Raw genomic sequence first — 19,754 nt, 5'->3', positions numbered from 1 at the left:
CTTAAACAAGAAAGTTACCACTGAGAGACGAAAACACTTACTATTGGAATCTAAATTAAAAGCTGAAATGAATATGATAATCTCAAAACAAGAGACTAAGTGTCCTGAGAGTGACCCAACACAGCTGCGGAGCGTTGCTTCAGCACCATGGAGAGATCATGACTGCAGTTTCGTTTGTGGGTTTTTGCATTTTTGCTCCCAATTCCAGAAATGCTGACCCAAATCTCAAAATTACAGTTAGAAAATTGGGGGAAGGAAGGAGGTGGAATTTGGTTCTTTCGTCCAAATTGAGCAGTCATTAAGTCATTAGTAGCGGGGATCCAGGGATCTATCCCGTATTATGCACATGCATGTAGGACGTAGAGGTTATACCGAATGGAAATGTTTTTAACATGAGACCACATTTCGGAATAAAAGTTTTAAAACGCCTATGTGGAACATCACAGGAACCGCAGTTAGAAGTTGAACAGCTCTGCTTCCTTTCCGCAACTGTAGCATTCGAGGTCATTCGTCATATCAAATTCATCAGATTTTGTCCTCACTTTCCTAAGCAATTCGCTAACCTTTCTGACATCTAGTGATGCGAAGGCGGAAATTTCCAGGGAAACGGGCAGGGGGCGTAAAGCGCTGTGGGGAGTCCGGGGAGCTCCCGCCTGGAGTGCTGTGTGCGCGGCAGGACGCGGGCGGGGGCGCTCTCCACTCAGGGCGGAGGCTGCAGCCTCACGCAACCGGCTCAGCAGGGACCAGACGCCCACGCCGAGCGCGGACCTGGGGCGGGCACACCAAAACCGCGCGCAGCAACACAGCACTGCCCTCCTCCGGCCGCGCCCAGGCCGCCAGCTCTCCACGCCCCCTTCACACCCCGTCCACGCCCCCTGTGCCCCTCCACGCCCCCTGTGTCACTCAGCGTCCCCTCTACCCCAGCTCCGCGCCCCCTCCGCCCTCCGGAGCGCCTCACCCCTCCCTCCAGCGCCTGCGCGCCGCACCGCGGGGGTCGCCGGCGCGGACGCCTGCCCCCTGAGGAAGCCCATTGGCCAGCGGACGGGGCCGGCACCGCCTCGCGCCTGTGGCAAAAGCACGTGCTGGGGGCGGGAGCAGCGATCGCAGCCATGGCGTCGTTACTGTGGGGAGGAGACGCGGGGGCGGCGGAGAGCGAGCGGCTGAACAGCCACGTAACCGCCACCAAGCCGGGGGGCACAGCCGCGGGGGTGGAGCGCCCACTCGCAGAGGGAGATTAGTTGGGAGGGGAGGGAGAGCCCGCGAGCGTTCGAAGTGGGGTGTTCAGATGCTGGAGGGGAGATGTGGGAAGGGTTTGGAAGAGGGCCACAGAAGGAGACCCCGTCCCCACCCACACGAGAGGCAAGACCTTTGGTTGGAAAGGGCAAAATGAAGACCCCGGGAAATCCAGTGTGGGAACGCAGCTGGTGGTCCCAGTTAGACCCTGAGTTTTCTACTCTGCCTGTTTGATCATTAAGCCTCAGCTCGCTTCCATCCATCTGCCAGTGCACTTTCCTAGCCACTCTGCCCTGGTTGGCTCTGTGAACCCCAAGTACTGCCCATCTCTAAACTAGAGGCCTAGGAAAGAGAAACTTCATGTACAGGGAATACAGAAAATCAGAAAATCTCCAATTTTAGGGTAATGCATACAGGAGACCCAACTCCGAAAGGAATCTGCTGCTACCTAATATTGCAAAGGAAACAGTACCCCAGTTTCCTTCCCTGAATCCCGTCCAGCCCCTGTGGTAGGGAAGCACTGGGCTGCTAGAGGGCTTGCATCTTAATATTGGTTGAAATTTGTTTCTCTCAATAGTTTTCAAACCTCAACCACCCCCGGAAGAACCTTCGGGGTATCAAGAGTACTACAATCCAAAACATAGGTGAGTGCTGTTAGGGCAAAGCAGAGTGGCCTCAATCAATTAAAAATTATTGCTTTGCTTTTATCACATCCCTGCCAAGTGAAATACCCTTCTTCTTCAGTGGAACATTCAACAATCTCCATTACCTTCCCCATCATTTTACCCACTCCTCCATGAAATGACTGTTCTTGCCAGTAGACACTGAAGAGTCAGGAAGAAAAAAATTGAATCATGTACTTTACATTTCTGCTCATCGTTTGTCTTTACATGTATTGTTTCTCTTCCATCCTTTCCAGATGGTTCTATTAATAACATCGAAGAAGATGATGAAGATGATGTAGGTAGGAGATAAATTTATTTGCATGTATCTATTAGCATTCTTTTTCCATTTATAACTTCAATAGTGTGAGTGAATAATATAATCTCAATTGGAGAAGGCCTGTCTTTGCTTCTGTTTTCTTATAGTGACTATCAGGAGACACACTAAATTATGAGTAGGTTGTATTTATTTAAAGGAAGTTGAAATGGAATATGCAGGGATTTATTGGGTTAAGAATTTCCAGCTGTCAAGAATTTGCTTTCATGGAGGTGGAATTAGGCTACTTTGAAGTTAGAGGATGGTGAAGTACCAGTGCATAAGAAACTGAATCCTCATAAAGAAGGGATTCTCAGTGCTATCTCATTCTTTCTGGAACCTTCTTTTAGAGGAAAGATGAGCATAGGTGCGATTGCTTGGCATACAACCACTGAAAGAGAAAGAGCAGCTTATTTGATGTCATTCAGGAAGCTCGATGTCCTCTTTTTTATTTTTGCTTTTCTAGTGGATTTGGCAGCCAATTCACTCTTAAACAAGTTAATCCGTCGATCCTTAGTAGAATCCAGTCACCACGTGGAAGTTTTACAGAAGGATCCCAGCTCTCCACTTTACTCAGTAAAAACATTTGAAGAGCTGCGGCTGTGAGTATTTTTACTCTTTTAGTATGGGAAAAATCCTGAAAGGCACAGAACAAACGAATCTGCTTATAATAAAAACATTCTGGCTCTCCTCTTTGTTTTCTGATATTAATATTTTGTTTTTGGTTTTTGAGACAGAGTCTCACTCTGTCATCCAGGCTGGAGTGCAGTGGCACGATCTCGGCTCACTGCACCTACGCCTTGCAAGTTCAAACAATTCTCCTGCCTCAGCCTCCCGAGTAGCTGGGACTATAGGCCTGTGCCGCCACACCCAGTTAATTTTTGTTTTAATATTCAGTGTTAAAGTGAGATTTGTACGTTTTTCATGCAATCAAAATATAGGTCAGACCGGACACGGTGGCCCATGCCTATAATCTCAACAATTTGGGAGGCCTAGGAGGGCAGATCACCTGAGGTCAGGAGTTTGAGACCAGCCTGGCAGACATGGAGAAACCCCGTCTCTACAAAAATATAAAAATTAGCCAGGCTGGTGGCACCAGCCTGTGATCCCAGCTATTCAGGAGGCTGACACAAGAGACTCACTTGAACCCAGGAGACAGAGGTTGCAGTGAGCCGAGGTTGCAGTGAGCCGAGATCACACCATTGCACTCCAGCCTGGGCGAAGGAGTGAGACTCCGTCTCAAAAAAGTGTGTGTGTGTGTGTATCTTTTTTAAAGGTGTTCTAAAGAAGAACGTTAGGATATCCAAGTTGCCTGGTAAATTGTGAACATGTTTGATAAGATACTTTCCTCCTGCAGTGCTCAGGGGTTAGATGGCTAAGCTAGGCACAGCCAGGTTGCCACTCTCCGTATCAGAACCCAGATTCTGATGACCCAGACATCCCCTCCACCAACTGTAGATAAATTACAAGCTTTTACTTTCCTGATTATATTTTGTTTCAAATAATATTAAACTGAATAACTTTCCCAAATGGGTTTGCATTCCCTAGGGATTTATCATTTGACGCTTTAAAAAAAAAAGGTATTTTAACAGAAAAGTACTGAAACCTACTTATGTAAAGAGTAAAAATCCAAAATCCTATCGCCGAGACATTTTCTAAATAGTAGAAGAAGCCTACCCATGATTTAAGATGGGCTGCCAGTCATCTACCAATTAAACACATAGAAATGTGCATGTTATTAAAGGTGGAGGTGTTCTAGCCCACTTGCTTTATCCTCATTCTGTCATTTTTCTTAAGAACCTCAGGAAAGCTGCATTTTAAAATATTGCCTCAGGAGGTTAAAATAATATTGTGTCTTCTACTCTTAGAAAGAACTGATATAAGAATTGCCTAAATAAAAATTTGTCTTCTGTGAAAATTACTGTTAAAAAATCAATATCATTTGTGAAAAGGAACTAAACAGTAAATGTCACTTAGTTTTCTGCTTAGGCAGAAAATATAACTCTTGGCAAACAGATGTATTCTTTTTATCGGATGAGGTTTTCCTATTTTGCTTTGTTCAACAGAAGTTTCAGCTTAAGGCCTTTACCACTGTCCTTCGCCTAGGCTTATGGCATAGCTTATCATTTTAGTGGTCCACCTCTGCAGGCATGATTGTTTATGTTTGGAAGTTGAGGTATGAATGATATATTTTAGAAATGCACCTTTCAGGTCTGTATTTCTGATGCTACTGACCAACTATAATAAGCTGTGTTTGATTTTTTTTTTTTTTTTTTTTACCAGAAAGGAAGAGTTACTAAAAGGAGTCTATGCAATGGGCTTTAATAGGCCATCCAAAATCCAAGAGATGGCTCTCCCTATGATGCTGGCACATCCGTGAGTTTCCAGGGTAGTGGTATTCTAACTTGGTTATATTTAGTTTCTTATTTTCAGTTTATGTCCACACTTTTGTATTCAGTTTATGCCCAGTGGTCTTCTCTTTTCTACAGACCCCAGAACCTCATAGCACAGAGCCAGTCTGGAACAGGAAAGACAGCTGCATTTATATTGGCAATGTTAAGCAGAGTTAATGCCTTGGAATTGTTCCCACAGGTAAGGGAAGGCTGAGAGAGACTGGGAATGCTTGCAGTGCCAGTGCAATTCTAGTAACAGGCGATGCTCCTGGGCAATGATGTGGTTACTACCGTGATATGACAATATTTAGAAAAGACATGTTTTCATGAAATCATAGAGCATTGGGCAACAGTATGGGACAGTGATGGAGAGGACAAGCTTTATAGTCTGGTTTCAATCCTAGCCTCCCCACTTACTCACTGAATGTCTTAGGCAAGTTAGTAAATCTGAGTGTTAATCTTTGTCTGTAAAGATAGCATCTGTAAAGGAATGTATTATAGTTGGTCTGTTCACCCTTAAATCCTAATACCTAGCACAGTGCCTGACATGTAGAAACCACTCATTAAATATTGAATAAAGTCATGTGGATTTAATAATTCACATTTTTAGAACAGTCCCTGGCATAAATTAAGCATGCAATAATTATAGGCATCCAGTTACAGTACCAGAAGATCATGCAGTCCACCTCACTTTGGCAGAGGAGGCTGATGCTTGGAGAGGGAAGTGTCTTTCTAGAGGTCCCCAGAGAGTGACCGAGTCAAGACTGGCACTGGCACCCGGTTTACCATTCTCCTAGTGAAGTTTCCATTCATGAAAAGTATCTGGTCATCTCTCCCTGTTTGCTTGACAAGCTGAGTACCTGTATCCATTAAGTGCTATGGGGAACACCAGGGTTCTCTCAGTAAGCTTCCACTCTGATCAGCCAGGTCAGCGTAGATCAGGCATAGGAAATCTTATGCATTTTAGACAAGTTCAGTGAAATTTATGTTTAGGGTTTGATATTATCAGTAAAAACTATGTAGGATAAGTTATGCTTGAGCACATTTTGAAAAATGTGGGTGAAAGGTATTTTTAGCAGTTTGTCTATGTTTTTCTATCACAGATTCCTAATTGACACATATAGGTGCATTAGATATCACCATTTTTTTCCATCAGCATCTTTTTTCATCAGCAACTGCCATTTTTATGGAGTATAGAATAACAGTTTGGGGGAATATTATTCTGCCTATTATGTTATATATATCATATTATATAGATATAGGTAATATAAATAGACTGGATCAAGGAGGGAGTGTTCCCGAAATAGGGAAACTTTTTTTTTTTTGGACACAGAGTCTCACTTTGTCGCTCACGCTGGAGTGCTGTGGCGCAATCTTGGCTCACTGTGACCTGTGCCTCCTGGGTTCAAGCAACTCTCCTGCCTCAGCCTCTTGAGTAGCTGGAATTACAAGCATCCACCATCACACCTGGCTAATTTTTTTTTTTTTTTTTTGGTGGATATGGGATTTTGCCATTTTGGCCAGGCTGGCCTCAACTCCTGACTTCAGGTTATCTACCCACCTCAGCCTCCCAAAGTGCTGGGATTACAGGTGTGAGCCACCACGCCCAGCCTCAGAAATAGGCAAACTTTTAATAGCAAACAAGAGGCTATAGGATATAACTCAAACTGTAATTAGCCTTGCATTCATTGATTCCCAGCTTCCCTACATCCCATTCTTCATCACATGCCTCCCCCACCTCAAAAAGGGTGACTAGTAATTTGTGTTTCTGAATAACCCTTTAGAGAGGAATATGTAAAAGGTAGCTGTTTCTCCATCCCTTGGCCCCTTCCCCTTCTCATACTCAGCATTCACCTCAAATCTGTCAACTATTAAACTGTGTCCAATTAAAAAAATTTTTTTTTTTTTGAGATGGGGTTTCACAATGTTGATCAGGCTGGTCTCGAACTCCTGACCACAAGTGATCCACCCCCCTCAGCCTCCACAGGATTACAGTGCTGGGATTACAGGCATGAGCCACCGTGCCTGGCCAAATTAAAAATATTTCATTCAACCCAAACCTTCAGTTTCCTTTCTGTGCCTCTCCCTGTACAAATTTTTATAGTAGTTGAAATTTGAAAGATGCCTGTAAGAACCTTTCTCCTCCCCTCTTCTCTCTCTATACCACAGTGCCTCTGCCTAGCTCCTACTTATGAATTGGCTCTGCAAACTGGCCGTGTGGTTGAGCAGATGGGAAAATTCTGTGTGGATGTTCAAGTGATGTATGCCATTCGAGGGAATCGAAGTATGTACCAGTAAGCCAGTCCTGGCTGATTTTTCAAATCCTGGTTTTACCGCTAATAAGCATTTTATGTAACTTCTCTGCATTCTCATCTCTAAATGGGGGAAATAACAGCACTCATGTCATAGAGTTGTTAGTAGAATTGAGTTGATGTAGGTCAAGTGTTGTGCACAACGCCTGGCACATAGTAAGGACCCACTAAATGTTAGCCACATCATTTCCACATCCTGCAAGAGGATGCCTTTGTATAGTCCTTACTTTGAGACTTGGTTGGTTTGTGCAGGACGGCTTCAATTTTTGGATTTTTCATTAAAATATTATAAGCTTATAATGGGGGAAAACTTTAAAAGACAAAAGATTAGGTAAAAGTGAAAGTTGTCCTTCATTGCCTTCCAGAAACATAATCCCAAAGATTACATAGTAAACAGGCAAGCCTTTTTTTTTTTTTTGCTTTTTTTTTTTGTTTTGAACTCATAAAAGCACATACAAATGGCCCATATTTGTATTTGTTTTCATTGAGTGTTTACAAAAATGGGAGCACTTTTTACTGTTTATTCTTTTGACTAGCTGCACAGTAGTTCATGATTTATTTAATGTAACCTGATGGGCATTTTGGTGGTTTTCTCTTTGGGGAGGTGCCATTTTTCACAGTTGTACCAGTATTTCTGTAGGGTAGTGGAATTGCTACAGTGTGGCTTTTTAAATGACTATCAAGCAAAATCAAATGGCACTGTTATTACCATAAGCATAGAAAGAAATTTATCCTAAAAATTCTGCAGAATCAAAAACCACAGTGACCCTCAGGGTTTGCACTTGGAAAATTATTACAATCTATATTTTTGCTTATCAGCTTTATGTTGCACTGCCCTGAACTGTGACCTGTTGGAGTTGTTTGCATCTCAAGGAGTGCTTAAAACTGTTTTCTCCCCAGTTCTCAGAGGCACCGACATCACTAAACAGATTGTAATTGGCACTCCTGGGACTGTCCTAGATTGGTGTTTTAAACGAAAATTGATTGATTTGACTAAGATTCGTGTGTTTGTACTGGATGAAGCAGATGTGATGATTGATACCCAAGGATTTTCAGATCATAGTATTCGTATTCAAAGGTAATCTTCAGTCTTCCTCTCTTCCTCAGCTTGCTGTCCAGATGGGGAATTTCATTTGTTTACTCCTCCTCTTTATCTTTATTGCTTAACTCCTCACCACCTTCATCTCTAAAACAAATTTGGGTTTTCATTATTTTCACTGGTTCAAAGATCCCTCAGCTGCTACAGTTTTTCAGCTTCTTCAGTTTATAATCTTGCCTGAGTGCTTTACTTTTGCAACACAGATTACAGATGAAATCTATTTCTATGTATTGCCTTTGCACCAAATTTGCCAATAATGTCTGTATTTTGGCCAGAATTCTAAAGATGATCTGTTAAAGCCTGGTGAAGATATTGTGAGGATACAATGGATAATTAAGATAGAGTAGAGGACACAGTAATGTGGGATCAGGAGACTGATGGTCTAGTCCTGACTCTCCCTCTAACTTATAAAAAGCCGTGTCGTTTTCCTAGGCCTCTCTATCAGGATCACCTGAGGGGTTTAAAACTACAGATATTGGACCCATCCTCAGACTTACTGAATCAGTTTCTGTGAGTGGATCTACCAATCTGTATCATGTATTTTTAAATGACATATTATATACTCAATGTTAAATTCAATTAGTATTGAAAGACTTGTAATGAAAAATATTAACCCATTGCTCCAACCTGAAGAAAATACTTTTCTGATATTAACCTTTATACCTTTAAATAATATTTTCATACTGCTATTTCCTGATGTATAGTCATTGTCAACTGATTTCCCATTGTAGGAAGTGGGACTTGAGTTCTTTGAAAACACCGCCCCATTCTACCTTTCCTATCCCCCATCACCTCTCTGTAATTATGTCATGAGTTAGGTTACATTAACTGTCAGTATTGATATCATGTGACAGTATAAGTATTGTTCACTGCTGAGCCAAACAGTGTATTATTATAATTACAATTGTTCCTCTGCATCCATGGGGGATTGGTTCCAGGACCCCCTGCACATACCAAAATCTGTGGATGTGCAAGTCCCTGATGTAAAATGTTGTAGTATTTGCATATAACCTATACACATCCTCTTGTATGATTTAAATCATTTCTAGATTATTTATAATGACAAGAAAAAGGTCCATGTACATTTAGTACAAACACAGTATTTTGCCAAATATTTTTGACCGTTGGTTGAATCCACAAATGTGGAGCCCACAGATGCAGAACCCACTAATATAAAGGGCTGTTTTTCTTGTAAAGCTTTCTTTTCTAGAAGTAATCATTGCTTTTTTTTTCATTTAGATAGTGTCACTGTGTAAGGATCTTTAATTTTTTCCTGGCTATTCTATCATATGTGTCCTATGTCTGTGTTATCTCCACATAGTAAAATAAAATTTTAAAATCCATCCATTTCTCCTTTTTCCTGACAATATTTTAAGCTCCCTCTCTCCAGCTTCATTCTGGTAGATTTGCTTTATAGCTGTCATCATGGGTCTTTCCTTTGCTCACTTAAGTTTTGAATTTACTGTATCTTGGGTCGTTTTTCTTGGAATACATCCTCAGAATGCTGGAGTATATTTTCTAATACCTTCTTGAAAAATAATATAAAAGAAGTTCATTTTTCAGCGATTGCATGTCTGAAAAGGTTCTTATTATACCTGTAAATTTGATCTTTTGGTTAATAGTTTGCCCAGATAGGAATCCTATGTCATTCTCCCTCTAAATTCAGAGAAATGTTGAAAACAGAAAAGTTTTTTTAAAAACTTTAATATATAATTAATATCCTCAGCTTCCAGTGTTGTTATTGAAAAGTTTAATGTCACCCTGATATCCAAGCTTTTGTTTATGACCTTTTTTTCCTCAATAAAAGCCTTTGAGGTCTTCTTTCTTTATGGTATTCTGAAACTTTTCAATGACATACTTTGGTTCAGGTCCTTTTTCATTCATCATATTAGACACATAGTGCACCCTTTCATTCTCAAAACTTGGGCCTGCCAGTTCTGGGAAAATTTCTTAAGTTATCTCTTTCCCTAGAGTGACCAAGTTTTTAGAGAGCCCCTCTGGGACACAGTCATAACAGTTCAAAAAAAATAATTACATAAAATAGAAGAAATAATCATACACATGTGTTACTTTGTTATGCATGTCCTTCCTTTTTGTTTGCTATAGCCTCTTTGACAGCAGAATGTTCCTCATATGTGGTGATACTTTGCTAGCTTTCCATGATCTAGGGCAAGAAGCTAAAATTCCAGTGGACAGCTCTGTGTGCATGGCTGGGGCTGTAACTTGGGGAGCCCTACTGTATGATGATTTTCATCTGGAGGCCTTTAGGACTATGTAATGTCTCTGCTCTCTTTTCTGGGGGATAGACCCTTGGTTGCTGACATCCTGGGAGCCAGGTGGGGGAACAGGATGAGAGGGCCCTCCTATTCATTATGCATATTTTCACTTGATCTCCTCTTCTCAGCCATGTTTTGCCCCCACTTTTTACTAAGACTGATATCCCCAAGTCTGGAATTTCTGCACGGAATAAACATCTAATCTGCTTCTACAGGCTTAGCTGCTTAAAGTAAGGGGATCCACCTGCTCCTTATACATATTTTCTGCCAGTCTTCCTGTTTAAAATAATTTTGAGTAGAGATCAAAAGAAGTTTCCTTCTTTTCATCTTCTTACCAATAAGTTGATTTGTTTTATATAACAGCAAATAAAAAATTCAAAATTCCAGGAAATACTTAGTAGTGAAAAGGGGCTTTTTTGTTTTTTGTTTTTGAAATGGAGTCTCATTCTGTCCCGCAAGCTAGAGCACAGTGGCACCACCTTGGCTCACTGTAACCTTTGCTTCCTGGGTTCAAGCAATTCTCCTTCCTCAGCCTCAAAAGTAGCTGTAGCTGGGATTACAGGCACACGCCACCACACCCGACTAATTTTTCTGCTTTTAGTAAAGATGGGGTTTCTCCATATTGGCCAGTTTGTTTATGACCAAAAAATGGTCATAAACAAAAGCTTGGAGATCAGGATGGCATTAAGTTTGAGGTCAGGTCTCAAATTCCTGGCCTCAAGTGATCTGCCTGCCGTAGCCTCCCAAAGTGCTGGGATTACAGGTATGAGCCACCACACCTGGCCCCAAAAAGGGCTTTCTAAGAAAGTCCCTTTTATTTTATACTCAAGAGAATATTAAGCAATGATTAGATAGAGCATTTATGTTGGTTGTTCAGCCCTGCATTGTTAAAGTTTTCCTTCCTTAAAACAGGTTAAACCAGTGACGTCCAACAGAAACTTAATACAAGCCACATGTATAATTTAAAATTTTTTAATAGCCACATTCAGAAATATAAATATATATTATTTAACCCATTGTATCAAAATATCCTTTCAACAAGTAATCAGTATAAAAATTATTAAAATTTTTTAAAAATCAAAATAAATAAAAATTATTAATGAAATATTTCACATTCTTTTTTCATACTAAGTCTTCAAAATCCGGTGTGTTCTACAGAACAGCCCATGGTTTTCTTTCTTTGTGTAATTTGTATAAATTTTTTCTTTGGAGTAAAATATTCCAAGCTTTAGGATATGAGTCCTTGTGCCATCTTTCCCAGATACAGGATTGTGACCCAGCAGGTGGCCAAGAGGCGCTAACATGTGGAATGCAAAGTTTTCCTCATGTTTTCTAACGTGCGCCCTGTTTTCAGCTTTTTTCTTCTGATTCTGTGGTTCCTGGAGTTTGCAGGTCCTAGATCTCTCGGTGGTCTGAGGGAACAGTTAGTTGCATTTTCATCAGCACTCTGTTCTGCAATGCTCATGGTGTAGCTTCATCTGCTTTCTCATTTACCACCCCTTCTGTCTTCCAAAAATGTACTCAGATAACTTATCCACTAGTTTCTCCTTTACTGTTCTCCATGTTTTTCGTGAATTAATCTCTTTTTATCTCTTTATGATCACATCAGTGGGATATGGGCAGCTGAGAAGATAACACATGTAGACAGTCTGACATCATTGACCATAGGTCTGCCGGATTGTTGTTTGATGTTCAAGACCCCAGTTTTAAAATTGAGTTTGAGAATCACTGGACTATATGATCTCTTTCATTCCCTTTTGGTACTAACAGTTTATTCTTTGAAGTGCTCTGTCTCCCTCTCAAAAGAGCTGATTTCCCTCTGGTGTCTCTCATTTATTTTGTTTTAAAAAGTTGACTTTTTATTGGTGTATGAAACATATACAGAAATACATTAATCCTAAGTGTACCACTGAATGAATTATCACAAGAAGCCCTGCTCTTATAACAGCAGCCCAGATGAAGGAATAAAATTTTATCAGCACTCTAGAATTTTCTTAATAACACCTTTCTGGTCACTGGTCCCGCTCTTTTCCCAAAGATTAACCTCTATTCTAACTGCTAACTCCACAAATTGATTTTGCCTGTTTTTTAACTTTATGCAAATAAGCCCTGAATTCGTTCTGGGTTCTGAATGGGTACATTTTAGTCACTATACTTTCCCCTGTTGTTCCCCTTTAATTTGTATTTAGTTCTTCCTATTCTGAATACAGTTAAATTTGGCTGTTCTTTCCCTCCCAAGATACATAACACCTGCCATCAAATAACTGTCTCTGTTTCCTTCATCTTTGTCTACCTTTGTGTGAGATTATAACTGTAAAGAGCATCTACGCTACCCCTCTTGTGACTGCACGCGTCTGCCTCGCCTAAGGAAGAAATTGGCATGAGAAACCTCAGACCCTCTGCAATATATACCTAAACTTTGCTCTGAGCTCCACATTCTGTTTATATACTTTTCCAAATTCTTGATGGCAAGGAGGGGCAGGACCTTGGCTATCTGCCTGGAGATATAGCTGGTCATTGCAGGCAGCACCTCACATGGAACAGGGGTGCACACAGCAGCTGATGGCAGTGGCATGAAGTGCTTGAAGAAGAGTGACAGGGTGACACTTGGGTGATAGCCTTCTCTCCTCTCTCACAGAGCTCTACCCCCCGAGTGCCAGATGCTCCTCTTTTCAGCAACCTTTGAAGACTCTGTGTGGCGCTTTGCTGAGCGAATCATCCCTGACCCTAATGTTATCAAGTTACGCAAGGAGGAGCTTACCCTGAACAACATCCGGCAATATTACGTGTTATGTGAGCACAGGAAAGACAAATACCAAGCTCTGTGCAACATTTATGGCAGCATCACCATTGGTCAGGCCATCATCTTCTGCCAGGTACACTCTGTGGATGTGTCTTCATTGTGCCCAGATATCCCCACAGGCAGAGGTAGGGAGACATAATAAGTGCCCTAAAGCCAGGCACCATGTTCAGCACTTTTTGTGTGTCTCCAGTTTAATCTTCAGAACAGCTCTGAATAGAAAGTACCTCTATTTTATGGGTGAAACATAGAAAGGTTAAGTAATGGAATAGGATCTTCAAAATGATGTTAAACACAGTGCCTTCTTCTTCTAGAGGGACTCCTTCCAACACTTCCCCATTTCAATTTATGTTTATTGTAGCTTTTGCAGATACCCTTTATCAGAGGTTAAGGATGTTATACACTATTAACAGCACCCCATTTTTATGTTTGTTTTTTGCTTTCTGACATTTCATGTTCATGTGTTTTATTTTCTCAATACCAAGTAAACTCTAAGCTTCATGAGAGCAGGGCCTACTCTGTCTTATTCACTCCCATATCCACTGCACTAGACCAGCACCTGTCTGACACATGGATAGTACCAAAAACACTTGTAGAATAAAAGAAAGCTCAACTCTGCCACTGGCTAGCCATGCAACCTTGGGCAAGTTACATACATTTTTAAGCTTTGGGAGTTTTATCTATTTTTAATTATTATTATTATTATTTTTTTTTTTGAGACAGAGTCTCACTCTGTTACCCAGGGTAGAGTGCAATGGCACAATCTCGGCTGACTGCAACCTCTGCCTGCCAGGTTCAACCAATTCTCCTGCCTCAGCTTCCCAAGTAGCTGGGATTGTAAGTGCCTGCCACCACACCTGGATAATTTTTGTATGTTTTTAGTAGAGATGGGGTTTTACCATGCTGACGAGGCTAGTCTCAAACTGACCTCAGGCGATCCACCCACCTCGGCCTCCCAAAGTGCTGGGATTACAGGCGTGAGCCACCGCACCCAGTCTGTTTTAATTTTTTAATGAAATTAGGTTGCTACTTCATTAATTTGTTGTGAAACACATGACCCTCACCATAAAGATTTAAGCCAGACGCCTGGCACCTGGGAAGCAAGCACTCTTAGGGTGTCTGTTGTTGCCATTGTTAAATGTTATCATTTTGTCATGTCATAGCACATGTGAGGTTTATAGAGCCCATTTATCTCCATTTCATGGTTGAGAAAGCCAAAGGTCTGACTGGTTGAGAGGATGTGAGCCTTAGAAGCACAAAGGGAGGGAGGATGCCATGCCACATTTTAAGGCCCTCAAGGAATGAGGGAGAAGTGAAGCAAAACTCCTCTGCAGCCCTCTCCCATCCCCACCCTGTTAGCATAGCCAGGCTGCTTTGCTTAATCTTGGGTGCTGTGGTGGGTTTTGCTTTTTTACATAGACTCGTCGAAACGCCAAGTGGTTGACTGTGGAGATGATACAGGATGGCCACCAGGTGTCTTTGCTAAGCGGGGAGCTGACTGTGGAGCAGCGAGCTTCCATCATTCAGAGGTTTCGGGATGGGAAAGAGAAGGTTCTCATAACAACCAATGTTTGTGCTCGAGGTGTGTGTTTAAAGTCAGGTCTTGAGTTCTGATTTGCATATGATAAAATACATTCTTTTTAAGTCTACAATTCTGTGAGTTTTGACAAACATGCAATCATGCAGCCGTCACTGTCATCAAAATACAGAGCATCTCCATCTCCCCAGTTTCCTCACACTCCTTTTCAGCCAGTCTCGCGTCCCATCCCATGGCTTCTGGCAGTTACTGATCAGATTTCTGTGTCCATATTTTTGGAGACCCAGAATCAAATGCTACTGTATATAGCCTTTGTGTAACTTCTTCCACATAACATAATGCTCATAATGATACTAATGAATTTCATTAGTATTGTTACATGCATCGGTAGTTCATTCCTTTTAATTGCTGAGGGTATTCCATTGATAGTTCATCTGTTCACCAGTTGATGGACATTTGGATTGCTTTTAGTTTGGGGCTATGTTTAACAAGGCAGTAATAAAAATTCATGTGTAGGTCTTTATTTAGAGATACGCTTTCATTTTTCTTGAGTAAATAACTAGGAGTAGGGTTGTTGGGTCCTATGATAAGTGTACGTTTAACTTTATAAGAAGCTGTAAAACTCTTCCAGTTGCTCTGCATTCTTGCCAGCAATTGCTACTGTTACTCTTAATTTTAACCATTCTGTGGATGTATACTGGGATCTCGTTGTGATTTTAAGTTGCTTTCCCTGATAATTAATGATGCTGAGCATCTCTGGAGTTTTTAATTTTTAAAGTATTGACTGCTAGTAAAAAAGAAAAAAAATCCTTTGTTTTTTCAAGAGAAGGATGGACCTTCCTACTTTTTTCATCTCACCTAAATCATTGCTTGGTCCTCATATTCAAACCACATTTTCTAGTTCATTCTTACTTTAGCAAACAGAACTGAGAACCTCCCATGCTAGGAGCGGATGCTGAGTTCTGCTTTTGGGAAGGGTATCCTGAAATAGGATGAGATCCCTACCCCTTAGGAGCTCACCGCCTAAACTCTCACCTCTCTAGACTGGTACTATTCAATAGAACTTTCTGCAGTGATGGAAATGTTCTGTTCTGTGCTCTTCAGTTAGTAGTCACTAGCCATGTCATCTCTTGAGCACTTGAAATGTGTTTAGTGTGATTGAAGAACTGAATTTTTCCACTAGGCATATTGACTCTTGAGCACTTGATATGTTGCTACCGTGATCGGGGAACTGAATTTTTAATTTTAACTAATTTAAATATAGCTACATGGTGCTGATGTTTACCATATTGGACAGCATAACTCTAGACCCTAGAGGAAGGAAGGCACAGAGAGCTCCAGGTCAAGGCACAGTGTGAGGAGCACAAGGATCCCAACCCAGACAGCTTGTTAGTGTTGAGAAGGAAGGCACACTGGGGAGGGGAAATGTAGAAGTCTTCCGAGGCAACCTTTGATCTGAAAGGTTTTGCAGGGGCGGGTGCCATGACTCACACCTGTAATCCCAGCAGTTTGGGAGGCCAAGGCAGGTGGATTGCTTGAGGTCAGGAGTTCAAGACCAGCCTGACCAACATGGCGAAACCCTGTCTCTATTAAAAATTTAAAAATCAGCTGGGCATAGTGGTGGGCACCAGTAATCCCAGCTACTTGGGAGGCTGAGACGGGAGAATCGCATGAACCCGGAAGGCAGAGGTTGCAGTGAGCTAAGATCATGCCACTGCACTCCAGTCTGAGTGACAGAGCAAGACCCTGTCTCAAAGAAAAAAAAAAAAAAAAAGGTTTTTGCAGGAAGGGTAGCTGTTCAATTGAATGAGAATTTACATTTGTTCAAGAAGTGTTCAGATCTTAACTGGAGTGTTGTATTTGTGAGTCAGGGGAGGAAGAGACGAGACTTTAGGTGGTTTGAGGTCTTGAACTGTTTATACTTTTCCTGTACAATTTGGGCAGTGGGTTTTGAGCACAAGTGTGCTGGACATTGCTGTGGTGACCATCGTAGGAGAGATGAGAGGAGTTCGGGGAGAGAGTGGTGAGAAACCAGTCTGGAAGTTGTTGTGACCATTGAGGCGAGGGCTTAAAAAGACCTGACCGGAACAGTAGCCATAAAATGGAGCTGAGCCGGAGTCCCATGATGGGTAAGGGGGAGTGAGACTACGGGGCCTGCTGGGGACTTAGCACAGGAGGAGCAGAGACGAGAGGGTGGCTCTGTGAGCTTGGTGAGGGCACCTCTGCACCATACATACACACACGCACACATGCACGCATGCACGCGTGAGCCTTGTGCATATTTATGCTTCTGTAGCATTCTCTATGGAAACTCTTACCTAACATCACAGACATCACAGCAGGCAAGCAAACTTCCTGACCAAAGTACCTGTCTCAATTACATAAGCCCAGTTTGGATTTCTGAATTTTCTCTGTGAATAAGAATTCCCTTGGCAAATGTGGTACTTGAATGGCCCATGTCCTGAGGAAAGTATTGCAGGACCCTACAGTGTTTTTCCTCTTCTAGGGATTGATGTGAAGCAGGTCACGATTGTTGTGAACTTTGATCTCCCTGTAAAACAAGGAGAGGAGCCAGACTATGAGACCTACCTCCACCGCATAGGGAGGACAGGACGCTTTGGGAAAAAAGGCCTCGCCTTCAACATGATTGAAGTGGATAAGCTGCCGTTGCTCATGAAAATCCAGGACCACTTTAGTAAGTAGCACCACCCTCACAATATGAACCATAGACCTGCCGGCCTGACAGCGATGATGTGTGCTAGAGAGCTGGAGTCCAGAGGCTCATGAAAGTAGTGGAAGCAGAAGGCACGGGCTGGAAGGCTTTTAATTCACAGGACCAGGGTTCTAATATGAGACAGATGATTAAATAATGCTTGTATGGTAATTAAAATTATTTTGATCAAGTAGAATTACTATGAGCTCAGATTTATGTGTTACAGCTCATTCTGGAGTTAGAATTTCATATCTTGGGAAGGCAGAGTAGATTACAGGAGCAGATTTTCACATTTTATAAAGAAGTCCCCTAAGCAGAGTAGTAACATCCTTTAAGATTCTCTTCTGTTCTCCTCTTTTATTTATGCCTTTTCCCTCCTCTTGCCCCACCATACCAAACAGGAAGGTCCTAAATTCTGAAGTCTGGGACCTTTCCTCCAGCCTCTCATCTAAACAAGGCAGGCTCTGATGATAGGCTGCTGGAATTCTAGACTGGCAGATTTCTCTGATGGAAACTCAAAGGGTCCCATGGCTCAAATTGTTCCGTGTCCCAAAGCCTATACATGTGGCTGGGGAGCAGGATAGGAAGAGCACCTTCCAGGACAGTAGTACTTAACCTTTGTAGAAAGCAGTAAGCACTCTAGGGAAGTGCACATAGGCAGGCACATGTCATTTGAGATTTTCACAAGTTGCAGGCTGAGTGTTGCACATCCACTGACCTTTCAGGGAAGTAGGTTAAGTGCCCCTGTGTTAGGCTAACTGGGGAGGACAGGACGATGATGCATTAAGGCCACTGTTGCTATGGTGAGCTCCTATGATTGTAGCAGAGGAGCCTTAGTCCCTCCCAGGCTCTCCTCAGTTCCACTCTGACCTTCTTTGCCCCAGCGTATCTAGATATATACAGTCCATGGTCTGGTGCATTTGATGCTGTTTGAGTTGGCATTGGTCAGTGATGTTGGTACCATTCCTTCCTTATGTTCCTATATCAGGGCTTTCTATACAAGGTATCACTGTCTTCAGAAATCTAGATGGAATGAAGTTTCTTTTAGGCCCTGACATAAGACTAGTTCTGTTCTCTTTTGTTCTTTTAGACAGCAGTATTAAGCAACTCAACGCTGAAGACATGGATGAAATTGAAAAGATTGACTATTGAAGAAAGAACGTTATTGTTTGTGCATTATCCTAGTTTATGTGAGAATGTCTCAGTGGGTTTTGAAGGTAATTTTTTTATGTTGAGGCTTTTTCAGTGTGAAACTGTCACAGATGGCAAAACAAATGTCATGGTACTTAGTTTTAAGACATGAGGTCTTTTTGAAACCAAATTGATGTGAAGCTTGTGATCATCTTGAATAAAAAAAAACAAGATTATTTCTTATTCTAATCTTTGTACAGGTGACATCTCAATGTGGGCTACTAGGTTTTTGGATTTGGTTTGTGCAATCTGAGCAGATCGTGCCTCTTGGGAGCATCTTACTGTGCCACGAGAGGGCAGTAGAGCTTCACTGGTTTTGGAAGTTGAGCTGGTAGGAAAAAGCCATGTGTCCTCAAGACCTCACTCACAGGTGCCCTTTCCAGCCATTTATGCCTTTCCCCACCCCCTGCCTGAAACTCCCCCCTGCGTACACATGCATGTTCTTCAGTGAAAGTACGGATTAAAACTTCTAAAAAGTGAAACCATTTGGAAGAAAGAGTATTATGTTTCAGGTGACATACAGAATTTCAGAACATTTTTCTATTTTGCTTCTTACTCTCTTCAAATTAGAGAAGATTTACTCCCTGATCAGTTATTTCACAGTCTCAAAGTGTGGCTTTATTATGGGGATTTCTGAAAAGCAGTCAGTGGAGGGTAAAAAACCCACATACCCTATTAAAGAAGTAACATTTCAGAGAGCAAATTTTTTTTGCTTTTAAGAATTGAAAAGTATATCTGAGAATCCTGGACATTTTCCTGCAAGTCCCATTGAGATACTCTTTATTATTCATATTTCCTACTCTAAAGTGTAGTGAGCTTGAGAAAATGGGGTAAATGGAGAGTCTTCCAGAAAGCTGGAGCAGGTCTTACAGCCAGAGTCCAGATACCAGCCCTGTCACGGCACCAGACTGCACCAGTGGCTGCTGTGAATGCCCCTGTCATTGGTGGGATGCTGGTTCCTGGCATACCTATTTTGATATTCCTCTTCCATGTTACCCTGCCCATGTTTTCTCCCAGAGAGCAGGGCTCAGAAATAAATAAAAATCATCATGCTCCCTCATCCAGCAACAGATATTTATTGTGTAACCTTTATGCTAAACACCAGAGAAATGGAGGTGAGTGAGATATAACAGCCAACTTGGAATTCAGAGCCTAATGGCAGAGACCTAAAATAAGCCAGCATGATAACAGACTGTGCTAAAGCAAGCGGGTCTAGGTTACT

At 41.8% G+C, this 19,754-nt stretch overlaps 1 protein-coding gene across 3 annotated transcripts; it reads left to right on the top strand.

The window, feature by feature from the left end:
• The first annotated feature begins 954 nt into the window (after positions 1-954).
• Positions 955-18,721, top strand: DDX25 (DEAD-box helicase 25). Of its 3 annotated transcripts, none has more exons than XM_017523637.2 (12): positions 955-1,172; positions 1,811-1,877; positions 2,153-2,197; positions 2,678-2,813; positions 4,495-4,587; positions 4,701-4,803; positions 6,774-6,888; positions 7,817-7,994; positions 12,930-13,167; positions 14,511-14,673; positions 17,135-17,323; positions 18,432-18,721. In XM_017523637.2, exons 1-12 carry the CDS (start codon positions 1,110-1,112, stop codon positions 18,491-18,493), a joined length of 1,452 nt encoding a protein of 483 aa, XP_017379126.1. In that variant the 5' UTR covers positions 955-1,109; the 3' UTR covers positions 18,494-18,721. The 3 variants fall into 3 exon arrangements, with proteins under 3 accessions (XP_017379126.1, XP_037592242.1, XP_037592239.1); XM_037736314.1 differs by having other exon boundaries at positions 1,047-1,069; XM_037736311.1 differs by having other exon boundaries at positions 1,062-1,123.
• The last annotated feature ends 1,033 nt before the right edge of the window (positions 18,722-19,754 follow it).

The sequence above is a fragment of the Cebus imitator genome, unplaced genomic scaffold (assembly GCF_001604975.1).
Source record: "Cebus imitator isolate Cc_AM_T3 unplaced genomic scaffold, Cebus_imitator-1.0 Scaffold0, whole genome shotgun sequence".
Taxonomy (NCBI): domain Eukaryota; kingdom Metazoa; phylum Chordata; class Mammalia; order Primates; family Cebidae; genus Cebus; species Cebus imitator.
The sequence above is the reverse complement of the archived record's forward strand: the minus strand, read 5'-3'. Positions and strand labels throughout refer to the sequence as shown.

Bases quoted from the DNA above. Each gene is read 5' to 3' on its own strand.
- DDX25 (XM_017523637.2), top strand. From the start codon at position 1,110: ATGGCGTCGTTACTGTGGGGAGGAGACGCGGGGGCGGCGGAGAGCGAG. The intron at 1,878-2,152 runs GTGAGTGCTGTT...CATCCTTTCCAG, and splicing joins TACTACAATCCAAAACATAG to ATGGTTCTATTAATAACATC. The intron at 2,198-2,677 runs GTAGGAGATAAA...TTGCTTTTCTAG, and splicing joins AGATGATGAAGATGATGTAG to TGGATTTGGCAGCCAATTCA.